This window comes from Carcharodon carcharias, chromosome 20, assembly GCF_017639515.1.
Source record: "Carcharodon carcharias isolate sCarCar2 chromosome 20, sCarCar2.pri, whole genome shotgun sequence".
Lineage (NCBI taxonomy): Eukaryota > Metazoa > Chordata > Chondrichthyes > Lamniformes > Lamnidae > Carcharodon > Carcharodon carcharias.
The window spans coordinates 16,251,393-16,276,395 of record NC_054486.1 but is presented as its reverse complement, the minus strand read 5'-3'; the positions used below and the strand labels follow the sequence as shown (position 1 = coordinate 16,276,395).

At 44.9% G+C, this 25,003-nt stretch overlaps 1 protein-coding gene across 5 annotated transcripts in view; it reads right to left on the bottom strand.

Annotated features, from left to right (window-relative positions):
* Nucleotides 1-25,003, bottom strand: part of actn1 (actinin, alpha 1) — a 226,307-nt gene that overhangs the window by 15,255 nt on the left and 186,049 nt on the right. For all 5 annotated transcript variants that reach the window (XM_041213978.1, XM_041213976.1, XM_041213975.1 and 2 more), the window contains exons 11-17: nt 22,838-22,985; nt 18,252-18,402; nt 14,938-15,046; nt 11,713-11,853; nt 4,314-4,496; nt 2,334-2,468; nt 549-728 (exon numbers count right to left, since the gene is read on the bottom strand). In XM_041213978.1, coding sequence (XP_041069912.1) covers nt 549-728; nt 2,334-2,468; nt 4,314-4,496; nt 11,713-11,853; nt 14,938-15,046; nt 18,252-18,402; nt 22,838-22,985 — 1,047 coding nt within the window. The remainder of the gene's footprint in view (nt 1-548; nt 729-2,333; nt 2,469-4,313; nt 4,497-11,712; nt 11,854-14,937; nt 15,047-18,251; nt 18,403-22,837; nt 22,986-25,003) is intronic.

Here is a 25,003-nt window from a genome sequence, read left to right as displayed (position 1 = left end):
GATCCATCAAAAAGGATGCAGGACTTGCTAAATTTGAAGATTAGCTCTGGTAGGCACTAGGCTTACAGCATATATGCTGCATCTTAGCAAAATGATTATTGTTCCTCAAGTCTGGCATATACAACGTCCTGTATTGTGTGGATGAGGGCTGGCTACCTGTTGGATTGCATCAGTGTCCGAGTCTGGAGGCCATTCTCATTGGGGGGCGCGAGGAGGGGTAGGTGGGAGGGGTTAAAGGCCGTGATTAAAAGTCCCACAATTCATATCTACAAACTGGACCTAGGTAGACAAGCCAGGAATGACGAAGAGTAGCTGTGAGAACAAAAATAGGACCAAGGAAATGGCAAACCACTTGAGACACTGAAAAACATTGCACAGCTTAAAACAAAGTCATCGCCAAATCAGCAGAAGCACCTGGCGCAACATCATAAAATGACCACACGAGGACCTGAGCTTTGAGTGTAAACTACAGATGTTAAGGATTAAACAGGGTGCCTCGGCATGTGGGACCCAGAGCTGCATTGGGTGGGGGTCTAAAAGCTTCTCACCTCCATTGTGTAGTTGGTGTGCTTGTTGTCAAAGATTAGTGCCTCTTGAATGAGCTGATGGTCACCTTCTAGCTGATCGATCTTTGGTTTGTAGTTGACTATGCTCTTCTCGTACTGTCGGAGGTGGTTCAGTTGATCCTCCAGTGTGCCGTGCATCTCAATGGAAATACGGCCAATCTCCTACAAACGTGACCAGAAAGAGATGAGGATCAGGGTGATGTGGTGAATATCTCTGCTGCCCTCTTGTGCAAAGGAGTGGGTGCTGTACAAGAGGGATAACCACACGGAACTCAAAAATGCTTAAACAGTACAAGTCTTACCCTTAATTTTACAACAACTTCATTAAGTATGGATGTACATTCTCCAGAACCTAATCAAAATTTGTACAATTGCACTATCAACATTGTTGGGCTTACCATCGACAAGAAACTGAACAGGATTAGCTATATAAATACTGTGGCTACAAGAGCAGGTCAGAGGCTAGGAATCCTGTGGTGAGTAACTCACCTCCTGACTCCCCAAAGCCTGTCCACCATCCACAAGGCACAAGTCAGGAGTGTGATGAAATACTCTCCACTTGCCTGGATGAGGCACCATCCAGGACAAAGCAGCCCACTTGATTGGCACCCTATTCACAAACATTCACTCCCTCCACCACCAGTGCACAGTAGCAGCAGTGTGTACCATCTACAAGATGCACTGCAGGAATTCACCAAGGCTCCTTACACAGCACCTCCCAAACCAATGACCACTACCATCTAGAAGGACAAGGGCAGCAGATAGATGAGAATACCACCACCCGAAAGTTCCCCTTCAAACCACTCACCATCCTGACTTGGAAATATATCGCTGTTCCTTCACTATCGCTGGGTCAAAATCCTGGAACTCCCTCCCTAACAGCACCGTGGGTGTATCTACACCACATGGACTGCAGCGGTTCGAAACAGCAGCTCACTGCCAGCTTCTCCATGGACAATAAACGCTGGTCTAGCCAACGATGTCCACATCCCACAAACGAATAAAAAAACCAGCCAACTAGATGAGGATACTTCACAATAGAAGAGAGACCAACATCTAACACTGAAGGAGACATAAAGCATGGCCATATGCCAAATAGTAACTACAAACTTAAAACTCATTATGGATCAGAAAGGACATAATAGGAACATCGGATCAGAAGGAGGCCATTCAGCCTGTCGAGTATGCTCCACCATTCAATAGGATCATGGCTGATCTGGTTGTTGTGGTCCCAACTCCACTTTGTCATCTGCCCCCCCCTTAACGAGTCTGACACTTCACTGCGGTACGGAGGGAGTGCTGCACTGTAGAAGGGGCCATCTTTTGAATGAGATGATAAACCGAGGGCTAATCTCACCTCTCAGGTAAAAGATCCCATGGTCCTATATGACGAAGGACATGGGCGTTTTCCATATTATCCTGGCCAATGCTTCTCTCTCAAAGCACATCACTAAAACAGATTATTTGGGTCATTGCTGTCTTTGGGACCTTGTAAGCACGCACACACTGGTTGTCTTTCTTCCTACATTATAATAGTCATTACACTTCAAAAAAAGAATGGACATCATTGGCTGCCAAAAGCTTTGCCAAGTTCTGAGGTTGTGAAAGGGATTATATACATTCAATTTCTTACTTTAATTCAAATCGCTATCACAATCCTTGTAACAGCTCCATCATCAATAATACAGCTACCAAAGTGCCTGTAATAGCGCCATCAATAATATGATGCAGTCCTTCAGTCAGCTTGGAGTGCTTTTGGGGTCTTACCTCCATCTTTGTCTGAATCCAAGGGCCAATGACATTGGCTTGTGTTGCGAACTGTTTCCGCAGCCTCTCATTGGATTGCTGTCGGGCGTTCTCCTCCATCAGAGCGTGGTCCCTCTGTGGCACCAAGTGTCGAACCTGAAAACAAAGCATCATCATGTGAGTCACTGGATATTACACCCATTCCTTTAAACGGGATAAAAATCCAAATAGAAGTAAATTTCTTCCTTTACATCTACATGCATTTTACATTGATTGGGGTGCTGGGTGGTCTAACACTCTCTTTTCACCTTGAATCCAGCCCGGAGTAGTTGAATGATAGTTACCTTGCTCTTGATTTGAATACAACCCCTTTGCTTTTACCCTTCATCTGTGTTGAATTCGCTAATCTTGACCAGAGCAGATTGGGATGCAATAATGTGCAGTGCCCTTGGGTGAGGGAAGAAAGTGAAGAGCTCCCAGGATACCCAGTTCTAACTGTCTTCCAGTGCCTTCTGTTTGAAGTGCATCTGTGTGGACCTCAGATGGAGCCAGGGTCAGCTTCAACTGGGATATTCTTCACAGCGGAAGCCATTCAATGCCAAGAGTCACACCTGAATAATGGACACTTTGCAAGGCACTAGAAAGAAACCGCTCTATGGAAAACTGTATCCTCTCAAAGGGTCAACAAGGGAGGGAGGAAGTGGGAAAAAAATAAAAATAAGGACTCTATGCCTCCAAGAGGAAGATGGGCCAGTTCTTAACTGCGGCAAAGACCAACAAATCGAGAAGGAAATTGCCTTTATAGATAGCACTTGATCCAGAAGATCTCTGTGACTGGTTTAGATCGCTTTAGGTAGTTCAAGAAGATTTCCCCCACCACCTAAAGTATTTCTTCCCTTATTGATCCTAGGTTTGTTTCTTTTTGCCTCAGGAGATGAGATGGCTTCAAGACTGGAGAGCGCATGTTTAGGCTTGATGCCCTAGTCAGCTTGAATGTGAGGCAAGCTTGATGGATCAGCTGGCCTTTACCAATCTATCAATTTTGTAAGCAGCTGGTGTGCTCCCAGGCACAAAGGGCCAGGTCATGTTTCCACTGCACAAAACCATCCATGAGTCAGCAGTTGTACTATCTAAATTAGTTGGTTATTTTGGCTAACGAAGCATAAGGATGGCTGGTGCGGAAGTTAGAAAGGTCATTAGTGCAGCGGGCTGGAGGTGCAACAGTGAGGGCACATTGTTGGAGCAGAGCAGAGGGATCTTCATCTTATGGCACACCCATCTCACTCAGCACCTTCAAAAAAAAACGTTAACGTGGAGCAATAAAATCCTTACCATGTCATGCAAATCCTCATCCAAATAAATGGTGACAAGTTAATCTGGAGTGGAATACAGATTGGAGATTTTAGTGCAGTGTGTTAGGAAGTTGGCTACTGGCTCTTTCATTTGGAGACTTGCAAAGCTGCAATCAGTTCCTTCAGTAGATTACAGAAGGACAAAAGAATGCACACTCAGCTGGAAACAATCTCACCAACATTTTGTTTCCTCAGAGATTAAATTCCAAAGTTTTCAAAAGTCTGACACGCAGCCAAAATCCAAATGAAAGCCACCACTGAGATACACACAGTGTCTTTCATTCTGTACATGATGTATTGTAGCTATATTCTGTTAAGAATTTGTTCACCCTCAGGTAAGGTGGATAGACAGCCAACGTATCTTGTGCGACTGTGTTGGGTTTGTGTCAAAACATAATTTTGGAACAAGGCTTGGTACATGGGGACAAATCAAATTATGGAACAGAATTAAACGGTCAAGGCCAACGCAAGTAGTTCCATTATGTGTGGACAATCAGGATGGGAAGCTGAACGCCAAACGAGACTGCAATCAGAAGTCAGGTATTAGTGCAAAATGAAGTGACACCTTGCTGCAGTATTACTTTTATTTTGAATGCAGCTGTCCTTTTCTTCAACACTACACAATTGATAACTTTAACATTGTTCTCACCTTTTCCCACTTGCTGTTAATATCCTGCGGGGCGATAGCTGTGTAAGGGTTGGTACCAGCCATGTTGACATGGTAAGTTTGGACGATCTTTGACACCTCATTGTGTATGCCCAGGATAGCCTGGCGTTCCCGGTCTGCCTCAGGCAGAGTAGCTTTAAACTGCTCGTGAGCAGTGATCAATCCCTGGAAAAGAGGCAAGGAACACAACGTTAATCACACTGACTATATGGATACATTGGGCTTCGAACATCTCCAGGCAAAGAATCATTTGTTTTCCCTGGAACTTAAGCTGCACAGGAATTAATGGAAACTTATCACTTTGTCATCTCTAAAGTTCCCCTTGCTTAAATCTTTTGGCTTCCACTTTTTAATTATCCACTCCTGGTGCTACTGACCCATCCTGAAACAAGGCTCTTTGGGAAAGTCCGCTACCAAGTGTCATTGTCAAATGGTCACTCATTAATCACGAGCCTGGGGAGTGAAGTGATGCTGGACTGGATGCAGTCTTCACTCAACATGTATTCACTGGAGTGTGGTTGGAGTAAAGGCCCTAACTTATTTTTCACCTCCGTAATCCACTGGCTTCAGAATTGCCCTCGTTGAGATCCGCTAACTTAGTGCAGACCAGGAAATGAACCTGAGGCTTTCTGACTTTCCATAGCCCTGTTCCAGAGTGAACAATACAATTAAGAGCTGAGAATTTGAAGGCGTCTGCCAATTATAAAAGCTGTAACTAGACTAATGGAACTAATCTGGTATTTTACAAGTAAACAGAGAAACTCATCCATCATAAGCTATTACTGTGACTTAAATATGCTCAACAGTTCTCAGCAACATTTTCCCCCAGACTTGGCATGTTAAAATCACTGGACTTTACTAATTGTCGAGAACATGTTTGCCAACTTTCCCTAATATAGTAATATATTTTAACCAACTCTCATTGTTCTTGTTGCTTTCCTTGAGAAATACTGAAAGTATTACAGCAATTGGAGATTTAAACAACTTTCATTCCTCTTTTATTAAATTCATTTATGGGATGAGGGCATCGCTGGCTGGGCCAGCATTTATTGCCCATCCCTAATTGCCCTTGAGAAAGTGGTGGTGAGCTGCCTTCTTGAACCGTTGCAGTCCATATGGCGTAGGTACACACACAGAGCTGTTAGGAGGGGAGTTCCAGGATTTTGACCCAGCGACAGTGAAGGAACGACGATATATTTCCAAGTCAAGATGATGAGTGACTTGAAGGGGAACTTCCAGGTGGTGGTGTCTGCTGCCCTTGTCCTTCTAGTTGGTATCAGTCTTGGGTTTGGAAGGTGCTATCTATGGAGCCATGGTGCGTTCCTGCAGTGCATCTTGTAGATGGAGCACACTGCTGCCAGTGTGCGTCAGTGGTGGAGCGAGTGAGTGTTTGTGCATGGTGTGCCAATCAAGTGAGCTTTGTCCTGGATGGTATCAAGCCTCCTGAGTGCTGTTGGAGCTGCATTCATCCAGGCCAGTGGAGAGTATCCCATCACACGCCCGACTTGTGCCTTGCAGATGGTGGAGTCAGTTGGTGAGTTACTTGCTGCAGGATTCCTAGCCTCTGACCTGCTCTTGTAGCCACAGTATTTATATGGCTAGTCCAGTTCAGTTTCTGGGCAATAGTAACCCCCAGGATGTTGAAAATGGGGGATTCAGTGATGGTAATGCCATTGAATGTCAAGGAACGATGACTAGATTCTTGTTGGCTGGCACTTGTGTGGTGTGAATGTTACTTGTCACTTGTCAGCCCAAGCCTGGATATTGTCCAGGTCTTGCTGCATTTAGACACGGACTTCTTTAGGTCTGAGGAGTCATGAATGGTGCTGAACATGGTGCATCAACAAACATCTCTACTTCTGACCTTATGATGGAAGGAACATCATTGATGAAGCAGCTGAAGATGGTTGGGCCTAGGACACTACCCTGAGGAACTCCTGCAGTGATGTCCTGGAACTGAGATGATTGACCTCCAACAAGCGCAACCATCTTCTTTTGTGCTGGATATGACTCCAACCAGCGTCCAGTTTCCCCGATTCCCGTGGACTCTCGTTTTACTAGGGCTCCTTGATGCCACGCTCTGTCAAATGTTGCATTGAGTCAAGGGCAGTCACTCTCACCTCACCTCTGGAGTTCAGCTATTTTGACCACGCTTGACCAAAGGCTACAATGAGGTCAGGAGCTGAGTGGTCCTGGGGAAACCCAAACTGAGCATCAGTGAGCAGGTTATTGTTAAGCAAGTGCCACTTGATGGTCCCTTCCATCACTTTACTGATGATCGAGAGTAGACCGATGGGACGGTAATTGGCCGGGTTGGATTTGTCCTGCTTTTTGTGTACAGGATATAGCTGGGCAATTTCCCACATAGCTGGGTAGATGCCAGTGTTGTAGCTGTACTGGAACAACTTGGCTAAGGGTACGGCAAGTCCTGGAGCGCAAGTCTTCAGTAATATTGCCGGAATATTGTCAGGGCCTATAGCCGTTGCAATGTCCAGCGCCTTCAGTCATTTCTTGATATCACGTGGAGTGAATCAAATTGGCTGAAGACTGGCATCTGTGATTCTGGGGCCTCCGGAGGAAGCTGAAATGGATCATCCACTTGACACTTCTGGCTGAAGATTAATAGGGAAAACATATTGTTTACCTCATGGGGTGCAGTGGCATAGTGGCCATGGCACTGGATTTGTTATCCAGAGGCCTAGACTAACTATTCAGAGAAGGTGTTCATTCCCACCCTTACAGGTTGTGGATTTGAAATCAGTTAAGAAAAGATGGTATCGGTAAAAGTGGCCATTGTCGAGCTGTTGTAAAAATGAAAAGGAATGAGGTTCTCTAATGTCCCTAAGGGGAGGAAACCTGACACTTTTACCCTGTCTGGCCTACAAGTGACTCCAGTCCCACACCAACTATTAAACGCCTTATGATGTGGCTTCGGACTTCTCACAGTTGTCTCAAGCCACCTTGGAAAATGGGGGATTGGCAACAAAACGTAATGGGAAGGAATTTTACATCAAAATTCAACCTTACGCGTGCCTTTTAAAAAGCTCATTCTTGGGGTGTGAGCCTCGCTGGCAAGACCAGCACTTATTACCCACCCCTTGAGAAGGTGGTGGTCAGCTGCCTTCTTCAACTGCTGTGGACCATGTGGTGTAGTTACTCCCACAGGGCCGTTAGGGTGGGAATTCCAGGATTTTGAAGCAGTGACGAGCTGTGAAATATGTTCCAGTCAGGATGGTGTGGGCCTTGGAGGTGGTGGTGTTTGCTTGTGCCTCCAGCCTTTGTCCTTCTTGGTGGTAGAGATCACAAATTTTGAACGTCAGCCAAGATGCAGCCAGCCAAAGAAGCACTGCCTACAATATTTACTCTACAACACCAAGAACAGATGGCTGGCCAAGACTTTCCAAGTCAGTTAAAAAAATTATGAACGATGAACGCAATGATGAGGATAAAAACATATACAGGAACAGGTGTGTTAGCTGTACATGTTGTCACTGTACATATGTAGTCTGTCTCTTGCCACAGCGCTCAACAAAATATTACTGACACCAAAAGCCATTTGGATAAGCTGGGGTGGATTTATATGAAATTCTATTTCAAATAAGGCATTGAACAATTTATTTTATCTTTATTGAGAAGCATGAAATAAACCAAGCTGGGAACATCCTTGTCCAGAACCAGAGTATTATTCTGGAGCATATCACTGCAGTTAATAACTGAGGGAATGCTGTGTGGCGGAATATTCTGCCTTTCTGATTGGGAGGTACACCAGGTACTCTGTTTGGGGCACACAGAAGATCCCATGACGCTAACTGAAAAGAAGCATTGCCTAATGTCCTGGGCAACATGCCTCCCTCAAGCGAAACCAGCAGAACAGATTAACTGGTTATTTATCTAATTTACCTCCTGTAGGGACCTTGCTGTGCTCAAATCAGCTGTCTACAAAGCAACAGTGACTCTCCTGAAGATGTAAAAGTTACTGTTTAAGTTCAAGTTGTTTTTGTGATTTCTTAGACAGACAGTGGGGCCTCAGCTTCTTCAATTTACACCAATGACTTAGATGAGGGGGAGTGAAGGCATAGTAGCTAAATTTGCAGACGACACAAAGATAGGTGGGAGAGTGTGTTGTGAAGGAGACATAGGCCAGAAATTTGCCCTCGCCGGGTGGGCTAGGTGACTGCCGCCCGTGATTAGCTCCGCACCGTGATTTCATGTGGGCGGGCCAATTAAGGCCCACCCTGCGTGGGTCGTGAGCAGCAGCGCTGAGCACTGCCTGGGCAGGTAGGGGTGGGGGTGGGGGGGAAGAGGAGAGAGAGCGGGCCTGGGCACGCAGTTTGTGGGCCTGCGTGAAAGAGCGTTTTAATCCCCGAAGCACGGAGCGGCCTCAGGGAGATTGAGGCACTTTTTAAAAAACATTACTAAAGGCTATAAAAATGTACCGAAACATGTCCGCTCATGTGACGCATGAGATGGGACACGGTTTTATTTTTCAAAAAAAAAAAATAAAAATTTTTTATTCAATTTGGAAAAGCTTTAGGAAACCTCATCCTGCTCGTGGATGAGGTTTCCTAAAAAAAATGTAAAAGCCGCGCGGCCTTTTTGCCCGCCCACCAACCGCTCGGCAGGACAGGCAGCGTAAATTTCAAGCTAATGAGCTCGTTAATGGCCTTACAATTATCGGCAGGCGCGCAGCCAACTTCAGCACGCGCGCGCCAAACGAAATATCGCACGTCATATTCTTGTTAGGCAAGGGAATCAAAGGTTATCAGGGTTGATGTGAATGTGGAACTCAAAACACAAACAGCTCAGCCATGATTTTATTGAATGGTGGAGCAAGTTTGTAGGCCATTCAGCCCCATCTTCTACTCCTATTTTGTACGTTCATACGATGGGGGAATTTCATGCAAACACATATACACAACTAACTTTCATTCTTGTGCATGTTCTCCATGTACCTGCATGTTGAATGGACTACAACACAAACAATTCCTGTATTTAGTGACAATATGGACATGATGCTGTCAGGCTGACAGGGCTCTCACACACCGGTTAGGGAGCCCGCGGGGAACACCCCATCAGTCCCGTATGGGAGGCCCGATGGAAGCAAGTGCCTTTTAGGCACTTAGGTAAGCACCTTTGGGTCCTCCCTGTGATTGTCCTGCTTGCCAACAGTGGCCGGCCAATCAGAAGCCGGCAGCTTCTCATTGACACCAGCGCCAGCAGGGGCAGTGGCAGCTGTTGGTAATGCACCCAGCAGAGGCTAGGATTGACGAGGGATCCCAGTCCAAATTCCAGCGATGGTGTGATGGGGTCAAAGTGGTGGGAGTCAAGGGAGGGGGATGGCAGGCATTGGCTTTCAGGAGGTTACTTCCCTTCCCGATGCCGGGTCCCTCAATTGGGCACAAGTTGCCTGACTAGGAGGGGAACCCCCAGGAAGCCGCTGGCAGAGCCGAGAGGGTGGTTAGGTGGCCTTTCGAGGAAGTGGTAAAACTGCGCGGCCCTCATTTAATCCCCGAGTCACCATTGTGGGCTCAGGGATTATGGGTGTCAATTGAGCTCATTAATGAGCCCAAATGAGATCCCACTGTCAGCAGCCAGGAATCCCACGTCAGTGCCTTCCACCCTCTGACTTCATCAGGGGGAGTTTCCCCACTGCTGGGAGGCTGATGCAGGGCCTCTCCCGCAGTTAAGCAGGCCCAGTTGCCATGGTTACTGCTGCAATGGGCTGCAGAAAATACAGCCCTGTACCTCACACAGAGAGAGGGCGAGAGGGAGAGGGCGAGAGGAAAGCCTTAAATAGTGTGAAATTATTTTGTAGATTCATCTGCCAGAAGAGCTTTGCAACAGAAATTTTTAAGCTGGTCTCCACAACTCACCTCAATTCTCCATCAAAAGCTTCAAGCAGCCTCCAACAACAATTTTAAAAACTAATTTATGGAATGTGGGAGTCACTGGCCAAGCCATCATTTATTGTTCATCCCAAATTGCCCACGAGAAGGTGGTGGTGATCCACCTTCTTGCACTGCTGCAGTCCATGTGGTGTAGGTGCACCCACAGAGTTAGGGAGGGAGTTCCAGGATTTGGACCCAGCGACAGTGAAGGAAGCCATAAATGCCTAGCTAAAGTGAAGCGATGAAGAGTGACCACTTTCCCACCTCTCCCATGTTAATATAAGGGGTGGGGAGGTGGCAGAGAAGCATGGCAACACACTCCTAATCTGTGTTGACGTTTCGGGTCCGCATGACTTCTTGAGAAACGTTAACTCTTGTTTCTCTCTCCACGGATGCTGCCTGACCTGCTGAGTTTATTCCAGCATTTTCTGTTTTTATTTCAGATTTCCAGCGTCTGCAGTATTTCGCTCTCACCAATCCTAATCCGCCTTCCGCATGTCCAAGATACCTCAGGTGGGAAGCAACTGTTAAAGCTCTCATCCCTGCGCCTGGACTTTAAACTCAAATCAGGTTTGGATGTGAAATGCAAATCAGACGCCAATTAAGCAAAACGATTGCTGCCTTCACAACATGGCCGTCTACCATTCAAACGCGCCTCTCAAAAGGGTCAACTCTCTGAATTTGGAGAATGATTTGATTGAAGAGCATTCCGGTCAGGAGAGAATCAGGTTTGTCCCTCTGCCAGCACGGTTCCCCAAGAGAAGTGTCTAAGGTTAATCTTTCAAATCTAACCGTGAAAATACAAATGTTGGATGGTACAGGGCAGACGCTTTAAAAAAGAAAACAGTCGGTTATGAAGAGGTTTGACAGGCATCAAATCTGTTGGAGAGTGCGGTGCTGAAAATTGTTACTTCTGCGCGACAGCATTGCTCTCAACTGGTCAGATGTAACAGACATAATATCAGCATACAGATTAATTGGCTAAGGAAAAGATACAGATACAACAAGGTTGAGTGTGATTTTTATTTAACAACAATCTGAATAATACAAGAAAAATGAGCTGATGGTTATTGTGACATGTACTAAATGCACGTCTTAACCAACAGGGTTGCAACAAATTATCGAGCAGGTTTAATTTTTGTTTTAGTTTATAAATATGTTCATTTTTCAAATAAATTTAAGGGGGTGGTAGCAAATGAAGCTTTTTAATGTTTAAGTGACGCAGGCTCCCATTGTTCTGAGCATGTGGGAGTGCTCTTTATTGTGGCTCTATTTGACGTACCACGTGAGAATGACTCACTGAGAGCAGTTTAAAAGTCTGTTTTAATTAATCTTGCATCTGTACAGCCAGATACAAAATTAAATGCATCAGTGGATGGTGTCCTGTGTTGGGCTCCCTGACATGCACTCTTAGTTTGTTCGGTCACTGCCAGTTTTGGAAAAAGAAATGACAGCGTCCAAAATGGACAACCATCACATTGATCAATGCTCACCTGGATTTCCTCAATAGTGTGAACAATGAAGGTGTCCTGCAGGTCCTCCATGGCACCTTCCATCCAATTGTTAAAGGGAGCAGCCCTCTTTGCATATTCTAGATACAACTGGTCAATGGTCTCCAAGAGTTTCTCTGTCCTCTGAAAAGGAATGCAAAATACACTTAATAAATTGAGGAGGGATGCTTGTTTACTTAAGACAGCTTACTGATGTTAAAGGGAAGCTTGTTTGGTAATTCAACCCCATGGCAATAATAAACTGGGGACTTTATACAGATAGTCTGATTTTAATACTCTGTACTTGCTAACTTTCAAATTATCCATCACCCAAAGCTCTGGCTTAATAAATCATCTTCAGCAAGGTTTTCAGCGCTGTCTTGTTGCCAACATTACATACTCTGGAACTCTGCTCTTGAACACTCTGGTGATTAACTATTCTTGGGCGAGTCTTTGACAAGATCTGGTACTGCTCATTTTGGACCAATTTTCCACACACTCAGCAAAATTCTGTTCATGAATGTCTCATTCCTTCTCAAATCAGGGTTTTGTAGCTGACATCCTCTGACACATTTATAGTTCATTCAGGGTTCCCCAGTATGTTTTCTCTCTTTTCATCATTCACATCTTTCCCACTCATTATCCAACTAATACATTCCCTTGCGTTAATTTACATTTATCTTGTTCCTCCAGAGTACAACCCTTCATATTCATGAGCACTGTTCCGCTCACAGTGCAATGGCTGGTTTACAATCTCTTGATCTCTAGATATGGAGCAAAGAAAATCTGGTTCCTCCATTCTTCAAAAACACATTTTCTTGTTTCTTTCTCTCTCTCTAGCCAACCTTCAGTGTTTCCACATCTATTCCTTTTCCATCAATTGACATTCATGGTCTCAGTAATTCCTCAGAACTGCAATAGAACCTACAAATCCCTTTTGCAGCTAAGACAGCTCTCCAAATAGCTCAGTTCTCTCTTTTACCCATGTAGGTTTGTTTTGCCTTGAACAGTTTTAACATTATGTAAAGCTCAAGCCTATCCCAGGCCATGAATATGGTTTCCATACCTAGGGAGATTCTTCTGACGCTGTTCTTGTACTGATTCAAGAAAAAGCATGCCCATTTTGTGATTGCTCTTCAGGCAATATTCTTTGTAACCCTTTCCTTTTCTCTTTTAAGAAATTTTTATAACAGCCTCTCAGCGGCAGATCTTGTCTTTATTGATCTTTATAAACTGAAAATACTGAGCACTGATCACCAATTTATGCTCTTACAGTTCCTGCAAACAAATTCCTATTGAGAGCTAAACTCGCTGGACAACTCCAAGGTCCATAGTTGCAGGTTTGAACAAGTGGGTGACCCAAGGGCTACCCTTCAGTTTTCCAAGGCAAAAGTGACTAGTTAAAAATGTGTACATCTGTGTGCAAAAGGTCAGAAAAAAGTAATCTGTGTCTATACTTTCAACAAAGTCACCTAGCAGCGAGACAGGTGAGGGGATGGAAAATTATCACTAGCACAAACTGGTCAACAGTTCCACCTACATTTCCTGAGAAAATCTAAACACAGCATTAAGACGACATATTTTACCTGGAAATTTTAGAATCACTTTTTCCTTTACCTTAAAGATCCTTTCTCAAATGCTTCCCTCCCCATTCCATCTTGTAGGCTTGTTCATGTTGTATCGTCTCAAGTTAAAAACAAACTGGAGACCTGCCCCAAGCACCAAAATATCATTTGACTGATGCACACACTAGCAAAGGTGAACCTAATTTACTTAAATTTACGCTCCATTCATTTGAGTGTTATGGCATAATCATGAGGCAAACACTCAACACTTCACTCACAGGAGATAAAGGAGTTGCTCTCATTCATTATGAATGTAATTAGTTTACTGGAATAACAGGAAATCGGAAATGGAACTATAAATCGTACACTCTAACGTATTACATGGGTTAGTTATGTGGACACAGCAGATTTCAAAGGATTTAAAGAGTCCTGCACTCATTTTGCAAGGTGCTCCATCAGCTTGGTATCTGGCTAAGCACATGCACAAGCCTTACCACTAGAGGGCTTAATGGGAGCCCATAGATGCTAGTATGTGCTCCTGCTTATGATTAAGCAGCCTAAGCACTTCTCATTTTTAGCATAAAACCAGCCGCACCAACAGCCCACAGAGCTGAATCTGAAATTGTCTTGGGTCCATTCACACCAGTGCAGGCCAGGCATTGAACATGTTTAATCATTCCTTAACCTGCTCGTAAAGCCCGTTCCCCAATCTCGTGAGGATTGACTAACTCCTTACAAATGTGCACAAGAAAAAGAATACTCCAGCGAAGATCTGACGTTAAATCAGATTAACAAGCCTCCCCACGAGTTCCATAATTTTAAATAGGTTTTACTGCCTGATCCACTAAGTCTAATGCCACGTGTAAAGTGATTATACCTGTCTTCACCCTCACAGTGAGAACAGAATGGTACACACTAAGCGGGAACGCTGGCTGTTAAGCCAAATTTTTACTATAAATTAATTGGGAGTGCCTGTGCCCGAAGCAGCAGCTTCATATTTTCTGTGAACAAGGTTGATAAAACTAATTACTCCCTTCATGGGAGCAGGAGTAGGCCATCAGCCTCTCGAGCCTGTTCTACCATTCCATTAGATCTTGGCTGTTCTGAGGCTTAACTCCATCTCCCTGCCTGCGTTCTGCAACCCTTAATACCTATATCCTTGCCTAACAAAAATCCATCAATCTCGGTTTTGAGTTTTTCAGTTGAGCCTCAGCCTCAACAGCTTTTTTGGGGGAGTGAGATCCAAATTTCCACTACACTTTTTGTTTAGAATTGCTTCCTGATAGTTTAGCTCTAATTTTAAGGTCACACCTCCCTGACCACAGAAAATAAGTTTCTCTCGATCATCTTAAGCACCTCAGTTAGGTTAGCTCTCTTCTATATCCAATGCAATAAAGGCTCAATGTATGCAGTCTGTCCTTGTAATTAAACCTTATTAGATGGTTATCATTCTGGTGAATCTCCGGCACCACCTCTGAGGCCAATCTTCCTCAAATAAAGTGCCCAAAATGGGGCGCAGTGCTCCAGCTGGGGCCTGGCTAGGGTTGTACAGCTAAATATCATCCTTATGGGTTTGATTTAAAAAAGAGAATCTGACAACACGCGTAAACATTTGAGAAAAAAAAAATCATATCCACAAAGAACAGGTTGAAGATGAAAGTACCTCCAAGGCATCTCTTCTCTTCTGGGTCAGGGCTCCTAGGTTGTCCCACTGATCACAGATCTTCTGGCAACGCTCATTCACACTTGGAGAATCCCAATAATCCAGCTCACTGCAAAAGTCAGAAATAATTCTTCTCATCCAATGGCTGTACGAGATCAATAAAGGCTCATCTGTTATCACCCTCAGTATCATCTACAGGGGAAGCAATGGCGTAATGGTATTGTCACTTGACTAGTAATCCAGAGACCCAGGGTAACGCTCTGGAGACCGGGGTTTGAATCCCACCAGTGGAATCAGTAGAATTTGAATTCAATAAAAGTCTGAATTAAAATTCTAACGATGGCCATGGTTGTCAATTGTCATAAAAAATAATGGTTCACTAATGTCCCTTAGTGAATGAAATCTGCTGTCCTTCCAGATCAGCAATGTGGTTGACTCTGAAATGGCCTAGCAATTAGGGATGGGCAATAAATGTGGGTGGGATGCCCAAGTCCCGTGAATGAATAATAAAAAAGATCTTCCTTCATTACGAGTGCTGAAAGTTAAGACATCAAGATAATACCCTGACGGATCTCCAGAATACTGAACACACACTCGCCAACCCCCATGCTTTCACTCTCCCAGGATGTAGTCCCGTTAAGGTTAAGAGGCTGACTCTTTAATCTACTCCCTATGACATAAACAGGGGCATGTCCTGTGTCAGGGTCAGAGTTTGGGGCAGGGCAGAGCTTCTCTTGGGCTCAGAGCGGGATTTTGGCGGAGGGTATGTGGACTGGGGCCTGGGCCTGGGTGGTGGCCAGGTCCCAGACAGGTACAGGCCTGGGGTTCATCAGTTATAGTGGGAACCACACACACCAAACTCACCGTCAATGTGGGGAAAAAATCCACACGCTACAATGAAGATAAACAACTTTCAAGAAACTGTCCTGAGGCCAACTTCTCACTCGTGGATTTTAATGCAGAAACTTCAACAGAAAGGAGAACAATCTTACATTTATATGTCGCCTTTCATATCCTGGGGATCTCCCAAAGTACTTCACAGTACTTCTCAGTTATCGTCATGGTTGGAATGCAGGCAAATACAAGGGCCAATTTGCTCACAGCAAGGTCCCACAAATAGCATTAAGGTGAATGACCCGATAATAATGTTGACCAAGGAATAAATGTTGGCCAGGACATTGGTAGAATTCTTCCATTTTGCTTTGGGAAGTGCCATGGGCTGTGCAGGTCGAGAAATTCTAGGTTTGAGCTATGGTACCAATTTAACTAAGCCAGCCAAATGTTGCTGAGGAGTTTAGAGTTGGCTCAGGTATCCTTAGTTGGGAAAAGTTGAAGGTAGGAAGGAAAACCAACCAGGGTTCCTGCACCCTGATTGCCATCGAATAACTCCAGCTAGACACATGTGGGCTTCGGGTCAGGCCTGGATCAAGGATGACGATCAGCCTGTTCTCATACCAGGCAGCCAAATTTATCAGCTGGTCTGGTCCCTGTCTAGTGCTGGACACCTTTATGTCCAGTATTTTTATTTTGAAATGCCTCTAAGAACCACAGTTGTTTATCTTCATTGGAGTGCGTGACATTTCCCCTCAATAGACGGTGAATTCGGTGTGTGTGATTCCCACCATAACTGATGAACCCCAGGTCTATACCTGTCAGGGCCCTGGCCACCACCCAGGCCCAGGCCCCAGTCTGCATACCCCTGCCGCAATCCCGCTCCGAGCCCAAGAGAAGCTCTGCCCTGCCCCAAACTCTGACCCTGGCACAGGCCATGCTGCTGTTTACATCAGAGAGGGTGGGGAGTAAAGAGACAGCCTCTTAATCTTAAAGGGGCTGCATCCTGGGAGAGTGAAAGCATGGAGGTTGGCGAGTGCGTGCCCGGTATTCTGGAGATCCATCAGGGGCCACCCTATATCACACTTGCACTCCACAGATGAATAGGCCGACAACGCTCAGAATCTAAACTCGCTTAAGAAAAGCTACATGCAAAAGGTGCAGCAGAGCTGCTGACACCTGTATGAATTACAATTTGAGAAAACAAAATGGGGAAGGAATGGAAAAGTAAGCGTTATTCACCAAAGAGAAAAAACTCATGGCAATATGAATTAGAACAGAAGGACACAATTGCCAAAAGGATTGTCATGACTACCAGAAACAGATATTGAAAGAGGTCCCAGGGTCTTAACATTGTTTACCGCTGTCTCAGATTTGTAGTGATTTACAGACAGTCAAATGTTTAGTTCCTCAGGATATACGTTATGAAAAGATAAAAATTCCAGCTGTTAAACAAAATCTCAAAGGCATTGTAAGATCTCATATGAATTGGCTGGAGGCCTACTTCTCTTTCAGTCTCCCATCTTGGACACATTGCAGCCAACACAAGCAACTGCAGATGCCTTTGACTCTCCTTGCTCACCCCCCCCAACCCCCTCCAACACCATCCCAGCCACAGACAAGTCACGACAAATGTTCAACAGATGGAGTGTGCAGCTTTTTTCAAAAAGGCAAGAATGAATGACTCATTGCCCACTCACCCGGAGCTTCACCACATCTGGAGTCACTTCCTGGGCATTTAACCATGCCCCAGGTCCTCACACACAAACCAGGCAATGTCAGAGCACAGCATTGCTTAGCTTTTGCTGCAGGGCCCCAGCAATTCCAATAAAAGGCATCTGAGATAATACACCACAGGAAGCTGCCATATCCCTGATTAACCCACACACAATGCAGATCAATGAGAAGATGGGGCTCTGTAAAACACGCCAAGCCCTGAGATTGTGCTTTTGAGAGGGGGCAGGAGGGGGGGAATGAATAATCTGCTGTCAATTACCTCCTTTGGCTGCCTTCTCATCTCTGTGAAGCCTTCTTCCAACTGGGAGGGTAGGACAGTCTGGACTTGCAAACCGAGCTCTTGTGCATAAGGCACACAGAGCGGCTGGACGCTTCTCCTGGCCAATGGTTCTCTTCCATGCTAACGGCACCCCCAGTCACTCCACTCCCAAAAGAATGGCCTCAGCTGATGACTTAGAGATTTTCACGTTGAGGACACTTTGCATTTGAAGCTGAACTGACTTTCACTGGTCTCTGCCCATCAATAGAACTGGCCAATTACGCGATGGACAGCTTTTCGACCAGGAGAACAGAAGCACATGACAAAGCGAGCAATTGCAGCACCAATAAAACTGACTTTCAACTAATTTGTTTAGATTAAATGTCCTTTGAGGGCGTCTCCCATGGAACACTTCACTCAGGACACTTTCAATCCTTTGCGTTCTTTGATCTTTTACTTAAAATGAAAGCTTTATTAAAGCACATACTTCAGCTCCTGGGCAATCGCAGCAATCTGTTCCACGCGGTCCTGGTGAGCTGCTAGGTCACTTTCGAAGGCCTCATGCTTCTTCAATATAGCCTTGACTTCTGACAGCGTGGCGGTCTCGAAATCCTTTGCCATCAGCATTTCCTCCTTTCCTAAAACAGGGCAGTAGACACACAAACAACAGTTAAAAAGTACAGTCCACGAACAAGCTCTCACTAAGTTTGAAAAACAGAGGAGGCATTGTATTTCAGGGAGCCGGGGCAAGAAACGGATGATAGCTATGTTGACGGCATTGTATCCATTGGGAGTTTAGAAGAGTAAGAGGCAACTTGATTGAAACATATAAGATCCTGAGGGGTCCTGACAAGGTGGGTGCGGATAGGATGTTTCCTCTTGTGGTCGAATCTAGTACTGGGGGAGGTCACAGTTTAACATGTTTTTTTCTCTCAGAGGGTTGAGTGCCTTTGGAACTCCCTTCCACAAAAAGCGGCGGAAGCAGAGTCTATGAATATTTTTATGGATAGATTCTTGATAAGCAAGGGGATGAAAGATTGTTAGGGGTAGGGTGGGAATGTGGAGTGGAGGCTACAGTCAGATAAGCCATGACCTTATGGAATGGTGCAGCAGGCTCGAGGGGCCGAGTAGCCTACTCCTGCTCCTAAGTTGTATGTTCATTACCAAACAGCAATAATCAGCTCGATCTCTCCCCCTCCTCCATCAATCCCCAAAGTACTTGCAACTCTTCACAAGTGCCTGCCTGTCACCACAACCTGAATAAGCGCAGGTGTACAGGCCCTTAGTTGCACTGCTTATCCCTAAACCCTTACTGCTCCCCACAAACATCGATTACCAAGGTCCCCTTCTTTTATCTCACAAATGTATTCCTTTTCCACCTTTACTCCTGTCACTGAAACCTTAATGTGTGCCTTTATCACCTCAGAACTTGATGGGGGGAAGGTTTTGCTGGGTCACACTGATTTGCAGAGCTACAGTGAGTATCAGGAAATTGGGTGGGTTCCTTTATAGCTCCATACACTAAGCTTGCAATTTTCCCAATTTTCACATGCCCAAGCAATCGACTACTCTGGCTCCAGACCCAGGAAAATCTCCTCATTGCTCCAATGCTCTTCTGGCTTCTCAGCCTCTATTGACTGCAACTCATTCAGACAGTCGTAGCTGACATCCTGGGTCTATAGCCTATCCTTGCCAAAATACACTGGCTCACTTTGCACCAGCCAATTAGCTTTCAAAGATTGCCATTCGTGATTTTGAATATTCCCATCCCACCTGCCTAAGTGATCTCCACCTGTACATCCTTGCGGCCCCTTTTCTTCCTCAGCCACAGATTCCTCACTATTTGGGGCTACTCCTTCAACCACTTTGAGGCTACATTCCCCAACGCCTCCCCTTGTTGCCACACTCCCTGATGTCAATTGCCTCCTTCTCTTCCATTGTGCTTTTGACACCTTCAAACCTTTCCTCAAAATCACGAGTTATTCTAACAGTGCAAATAGGGAGAATTTGTTCCCTCAGGTAGGGAAGCAGAAACCATAGACTTACAAGCGAACTAAAGGGGAAGTATTTTCCACACATATGATTTGAACGCACTATCTGAAAGGGTAGTATCAAAGGAACTTTAAAAAAAAAGCAACTGGATGAGTATTTGACACGTATATGTATGAATATGGACACGTTGAAGAGAAGTAATTTGCAGGGTCATGGGGAAAGAGTTGGGACGCACAAGATCAAATTGGACAGCTCTCTCAAAGTGCCAGCATGAGTCTGATGAGCCAAAAGGCCCCTTTGATGGTACAACTGCCTGTGAAGCCTTTCTCTTTCCCTTTCTCTCCCCGATCTTCAGGGTCTGCTCTCTATTTCTCCAACATCCATGAAAGCGCTCGGACCTTTTTTTGCATTTGAGAGCATTTTGGAAATGTAGGTTTTTATTTAGTGTGTCAGCTGAGGCCCAGCCGGTAGTGCTCTTGCCTCGGAATCACTCGGTTCCGGGTTCAAGTCCCATTCTGGCACTTGGGCACAAAAATCAAAGTTGACACTTCAGTGTGGTATTGAAGGAGCATTGCACTGTCAGAGTTGCTGCCTTTCGGATGAGACAGTAAACTCAGGTCCTATCTGGTGGATGTAAAAGATCCCATGGTACTACTTTGAAAAACAGCAGGGCTGTTTTCCCTGCTGTCCTACCCAATTCTTATCCCCTCAACCAACATCACACACAAAAAAGCAGATTATCTACCGCTGATAGGAGATTGCTGGATGTAAATTGGTTGCTGCGTTTTCTACATTACAACAGTGAGTACAATTCAAAAAGTACTTCACTGGCTGTTAAGCACTTTGAAAAGCGCTATATAAATGCAAACCTGTTTTTATTGTCAGTTGAATAAACCGCATCACTTAAAAAAAGGCTAGAATGATGCAGCTGCACTCTTATCATTGTCATGATTTCTTGTCAACAGATCCTTGTCTCCTTCCAAGTCATCAATAACTTAAGGTGCCGATGGATTATTAACTAGGTTAATTAACCTCAAATTGTCAAGTAACCAGGTGCTAGGTGATGAACAGTGATAAAGTAGATCAATCCCCACATCCTACTTTCTCTCCACCCTTTTGGAAAACACCTGCATTCCATATAGGGAAGGTTAAAACACTAAGCGCGTGGAGTTCCAAATGCATTTCCTGCCACTTTCTTCTGGGTGGGCTAGCATAGCATGTAACTGTGCCACTGAGTGCAAGCCTAAATTTACCTCCAGTTCAATACTGGGTCTGAAAAGGGAGAATGGCAGCGCAGCACAGTTGTGGACCTAACAAACTTCATCAAGGAGCAAGAGCTTGCATGCTTGTGTCACAGTTCCTCATGATGTAGCCATGACGTACTCTGTGTCTTTGTTCTAAGCATCAAACTGAAGCTATGCCAGTAAGCAAGGGAGCCAGAATAATACAAGAGTCACTTAAGGCTGATTTTGTGCGGCCAAAGCAAAAAAGACATGTGGGGAGGCCTGGGCCAGTTCATTGTCTGGAGGATCCTGATGTAGCTAACTAGATGAACACCAAATGATTGCTGGGATATTACAAAGCAAATACAATTGTATCCACAAAAGCATTTCAGCTTTTCACTGCAGTGAATGAGAGGGGCCTTTATTCATGAGGATGGATTGCAATCAGCTTGGAATTTATTCAAGCTGAATGAATGAAATGGTAAGAAAAGAATGCTCCGCTGTGTTATGGGCTGCACCAACCTGGCTGGGCTGGAGCCCTACGTAGCACTGATCTGCAAATCAATATTAAAATTATTCCCGAACGGGCACATCATGTAAGATTATAGCAGAATAACAGGTCTATTTTTGCTATGAGGTTGACATGTTAGTAACTGTGTGAGGCAAAAATGTTCGGTAGCACAGACTGAAGTGAATGGGGAGGCAAGTGATTTATCATCACTATGTTGTTTAGTTTCAGAATACTCCTTTCCATCAGGCTTTAGGTGGTGCAGTGCAGTAGTAAACCGTTCTAGTACCTCAGCTTTCAGTCCGAATCCAGCTCAGATTGATGGGGATATAAACCTCTTTCTCCCTCTCCCTATAGCAGCTGAAAGGATCTTTTATGAAGTAAGTTTGTGGTGTCTCCACAATATCCAGAGTACACAATTTAAATATAGGCACAAGAGGAGGCCATTCAGCCCCTTGTACCTGTGCTGCCATTCAATCAGATCATGGTTGTTCTGTATCTCAGCTCTATCAGAGTCTTATATAACCCTTTCTTTGATCCTTATCCCTCTTTAAAAATTCATCAATCTCAAGTCTTGAAAATTTCCATTTATCCAGCATCCACTTTTTGGGGAGGGGTGCCCAGTTTTCCACTACCCTCTACGTGAAGGACTGCTTCCTGATTTCATCTCTGAATGGCCTCCTTTATTCTGGATTCCTCCTGCAGAGGAAGTAACTTTTTTGCATCTACGCTTTTATGACTTTAGCACCTGAATTAGATCACCCCCAACTTCCTAAACACCAGCCAGGTTTATGCATCCGGTCCTTATAATTTCATGCTTTCAGCATTGGCGTCATTTTGGTAAATGTTTGTTGCACTCCCTCCAAAGCCCTCATATCCCTCCAGAGCTGCAGTGCCCAACATGGAATAGAGTGCTCCAGAGTGGATCTGACCAATTGCCCAGCACAAATTGACAGCCTCCCACAGGCCGGGAGGAGGACCAGAGAGGCAAATGGCAAAGCTGACAAAGTCTTCAAAAGCTGCAACCCCATGGGTTTACAGCAGTATATTGAAGAAGGGTTGACTGGTCCACTTGGATATTATGACAGATAATCTCTGGTAGCCAATTAGACTGACCACAGCAATCAAAAATCATCTTTCCGCCAATGGCTTGTTGGGCATGTAATGGGCAAAGGGGATGTGAAGACAGAGAACCGCCAATGTAAAATTACATTCCACTTGGGGCTGCCATGCACTGAGATATTCCAGCATCCAATGCCAAGTTACCTAAGGGTACAAAACTGATCCATACATCGATATTTCGTGTTAACCTCATCCAAAGTTTGAGCCTTTAGACAGTGAAATATTTACCATTGGTCCAGGCCTCATGGATTGCTGCTTTCTGTCTGAACTTTTCAGCCAAGTGGTCCAGCCTCTCCAACCTCCTGATTTCATTCAGAAGCCATTCTTCATAACCTTTCTCGGCCTGCTCCAGCGAGCCCCAGGCATTGTTTATATCCTGCAATCACCACGAATCACAATTAGAGACTCCGAGCAATGTCACATCACTGGTGTGTCCGTTCACATTCATTAACCCAGGGTAGCAGCATTATCCTGCTCCACCTTAATCCCCCACCGCTCTCCCAGAACCAAATGGACTTCCAAACTCTGAATGGATCCCAACAGGATGAAATCAACTCAGGTGTGGATATCAGACCATTCAGTTTTATAACTGACCTCCCATTGTTCATGCTAACACATTTCTGAATGAAAGATATAACTGATAAGTGGCAAAGTAACATTTGTGCTACCCAAGTGCCTATCAATGACCATCTCCAACAAGAGCAAGTCAAATCACCTTTCCTTGGCATTCAATGGCCTTACCACTGCTGAACCCCCAGGATGTTGATAGTGGGGTTTACCATTGACCAGAAACTGAACTGGACCAGCCACATAAATACTGTGGATACAAAAGCAGGTCAGGGGCTGGGAATTCTACAGTGATTAACTCGCCTCCTGACTCCCCGAAGCCTGTCCAACATCTGCAAGGCACAAGTCAGGAGTGTGATGGAATACGCTCCACCTGTCTGGATGAGTGAAGCTCCAACAACACTCAAGAAGCTTGACACCATCCAGGACAAAGCAGCTCACTTGACTGGCACCCCTACCGCCATCTTCTACATTCACTCCGTCCACCACTGGAACACTGTGGCTGCAATATGTGCCATATATGAGATGCACTGCAGCAAATTGTGAAGGTTCCTTCGACAGCGCCTTTCAAGCCTGCTACCTCTACTACCTAGGGCAAGGGCAACAGATGCATGGAAGCGCCACCGCCTGCAAGTTCCCCTCCAAGTCACACATCATCCTGACTTGGAACTATATTGCCATTCTTTGATCGTCACTACATCAAAATCCTGGAACTCTCTTCCTAACTGCACTGTGGGTGCACCAACAGTACATGGGCTGCTGTGGTTCAAGAAGGCAGCCTTTTCAAAGGTAATTATCAACGTGCAACAAATGCTGGCCTTGCTCACATCTCATGAATGAACGGGAAAAAAAAAAACTCAGTTGTATATGCCAATCAAGAAACAACTTGAGCAAATCATGTTAGTGGAATCCTGAACAGTTCACGCAATACCCATCGCAGAGTAGGTCCAAATGGGGTGGGTCTAACTTAGGAGAACTCTCAAGGTGCCCTGTAATAGGCTACTCTGATCACCAGGGAATGCAAAGAAGAAACTGCACCACTCACGTCATACTCACAACACTGGACCTCAGGTAAAGGTGACTGCATTAGTAAGCAAGGCCCATGCACAGAAAATCTTAAGGACAAACATTGTCTCACAGCATCCATATACTTAGTAAGGAAGGGAATTTATGATTCAGCGCTGAACCAGTCCACACTTTCAGCAGGATCTTCTCAGCTCTGACTGTGCACTGCATCCACTAATTACAGAGTCCTGTTAATGCTGAATAAAAGCAGCAGGCTAATAGGAGTGTAACATTATTATTTGAGGGGGGGGTCACGCAATTTGCTTTAGCCATTCTTAAAGAGAAACCCGTAAACACAATGTTGCATTGTTCCCTAATCCCTGTGGAGATTTTTCAATTAATTAATCTAAATTAATCTGCAGTAACATAGACACTGAGCCTTCTGCATATGCCAAGGTCTGAAGGTAAAACCTGATCAAATAGTAGGTGGGCAGCAATGGCCAATTACAATTGGCTCAGACAGGCCATGGGGGACATGGCAACCCTTGCAGGACTTTTCTACTTAAAATAAAGTGTAAAATATGAACCAAAATCAATTTGCAGCCATACATTTATTCAATATATTTTCACTTTTTAAAAAAATAGTTAAACTGTTTTCTTGCTTCATTTTTTCCAATCGTACTTCAAGATAGCTAGCCTGCCCTTTGCCCATGCAACAGCAGTGTGAAATAGGCCCTTAGTTCATTGGGGCATTGGTTGGGGGGGGGGGGGTAAAGTAAATCTTCCACCCCGCTTTTCCTTCCTCAAGCACTGTTGTAAGTG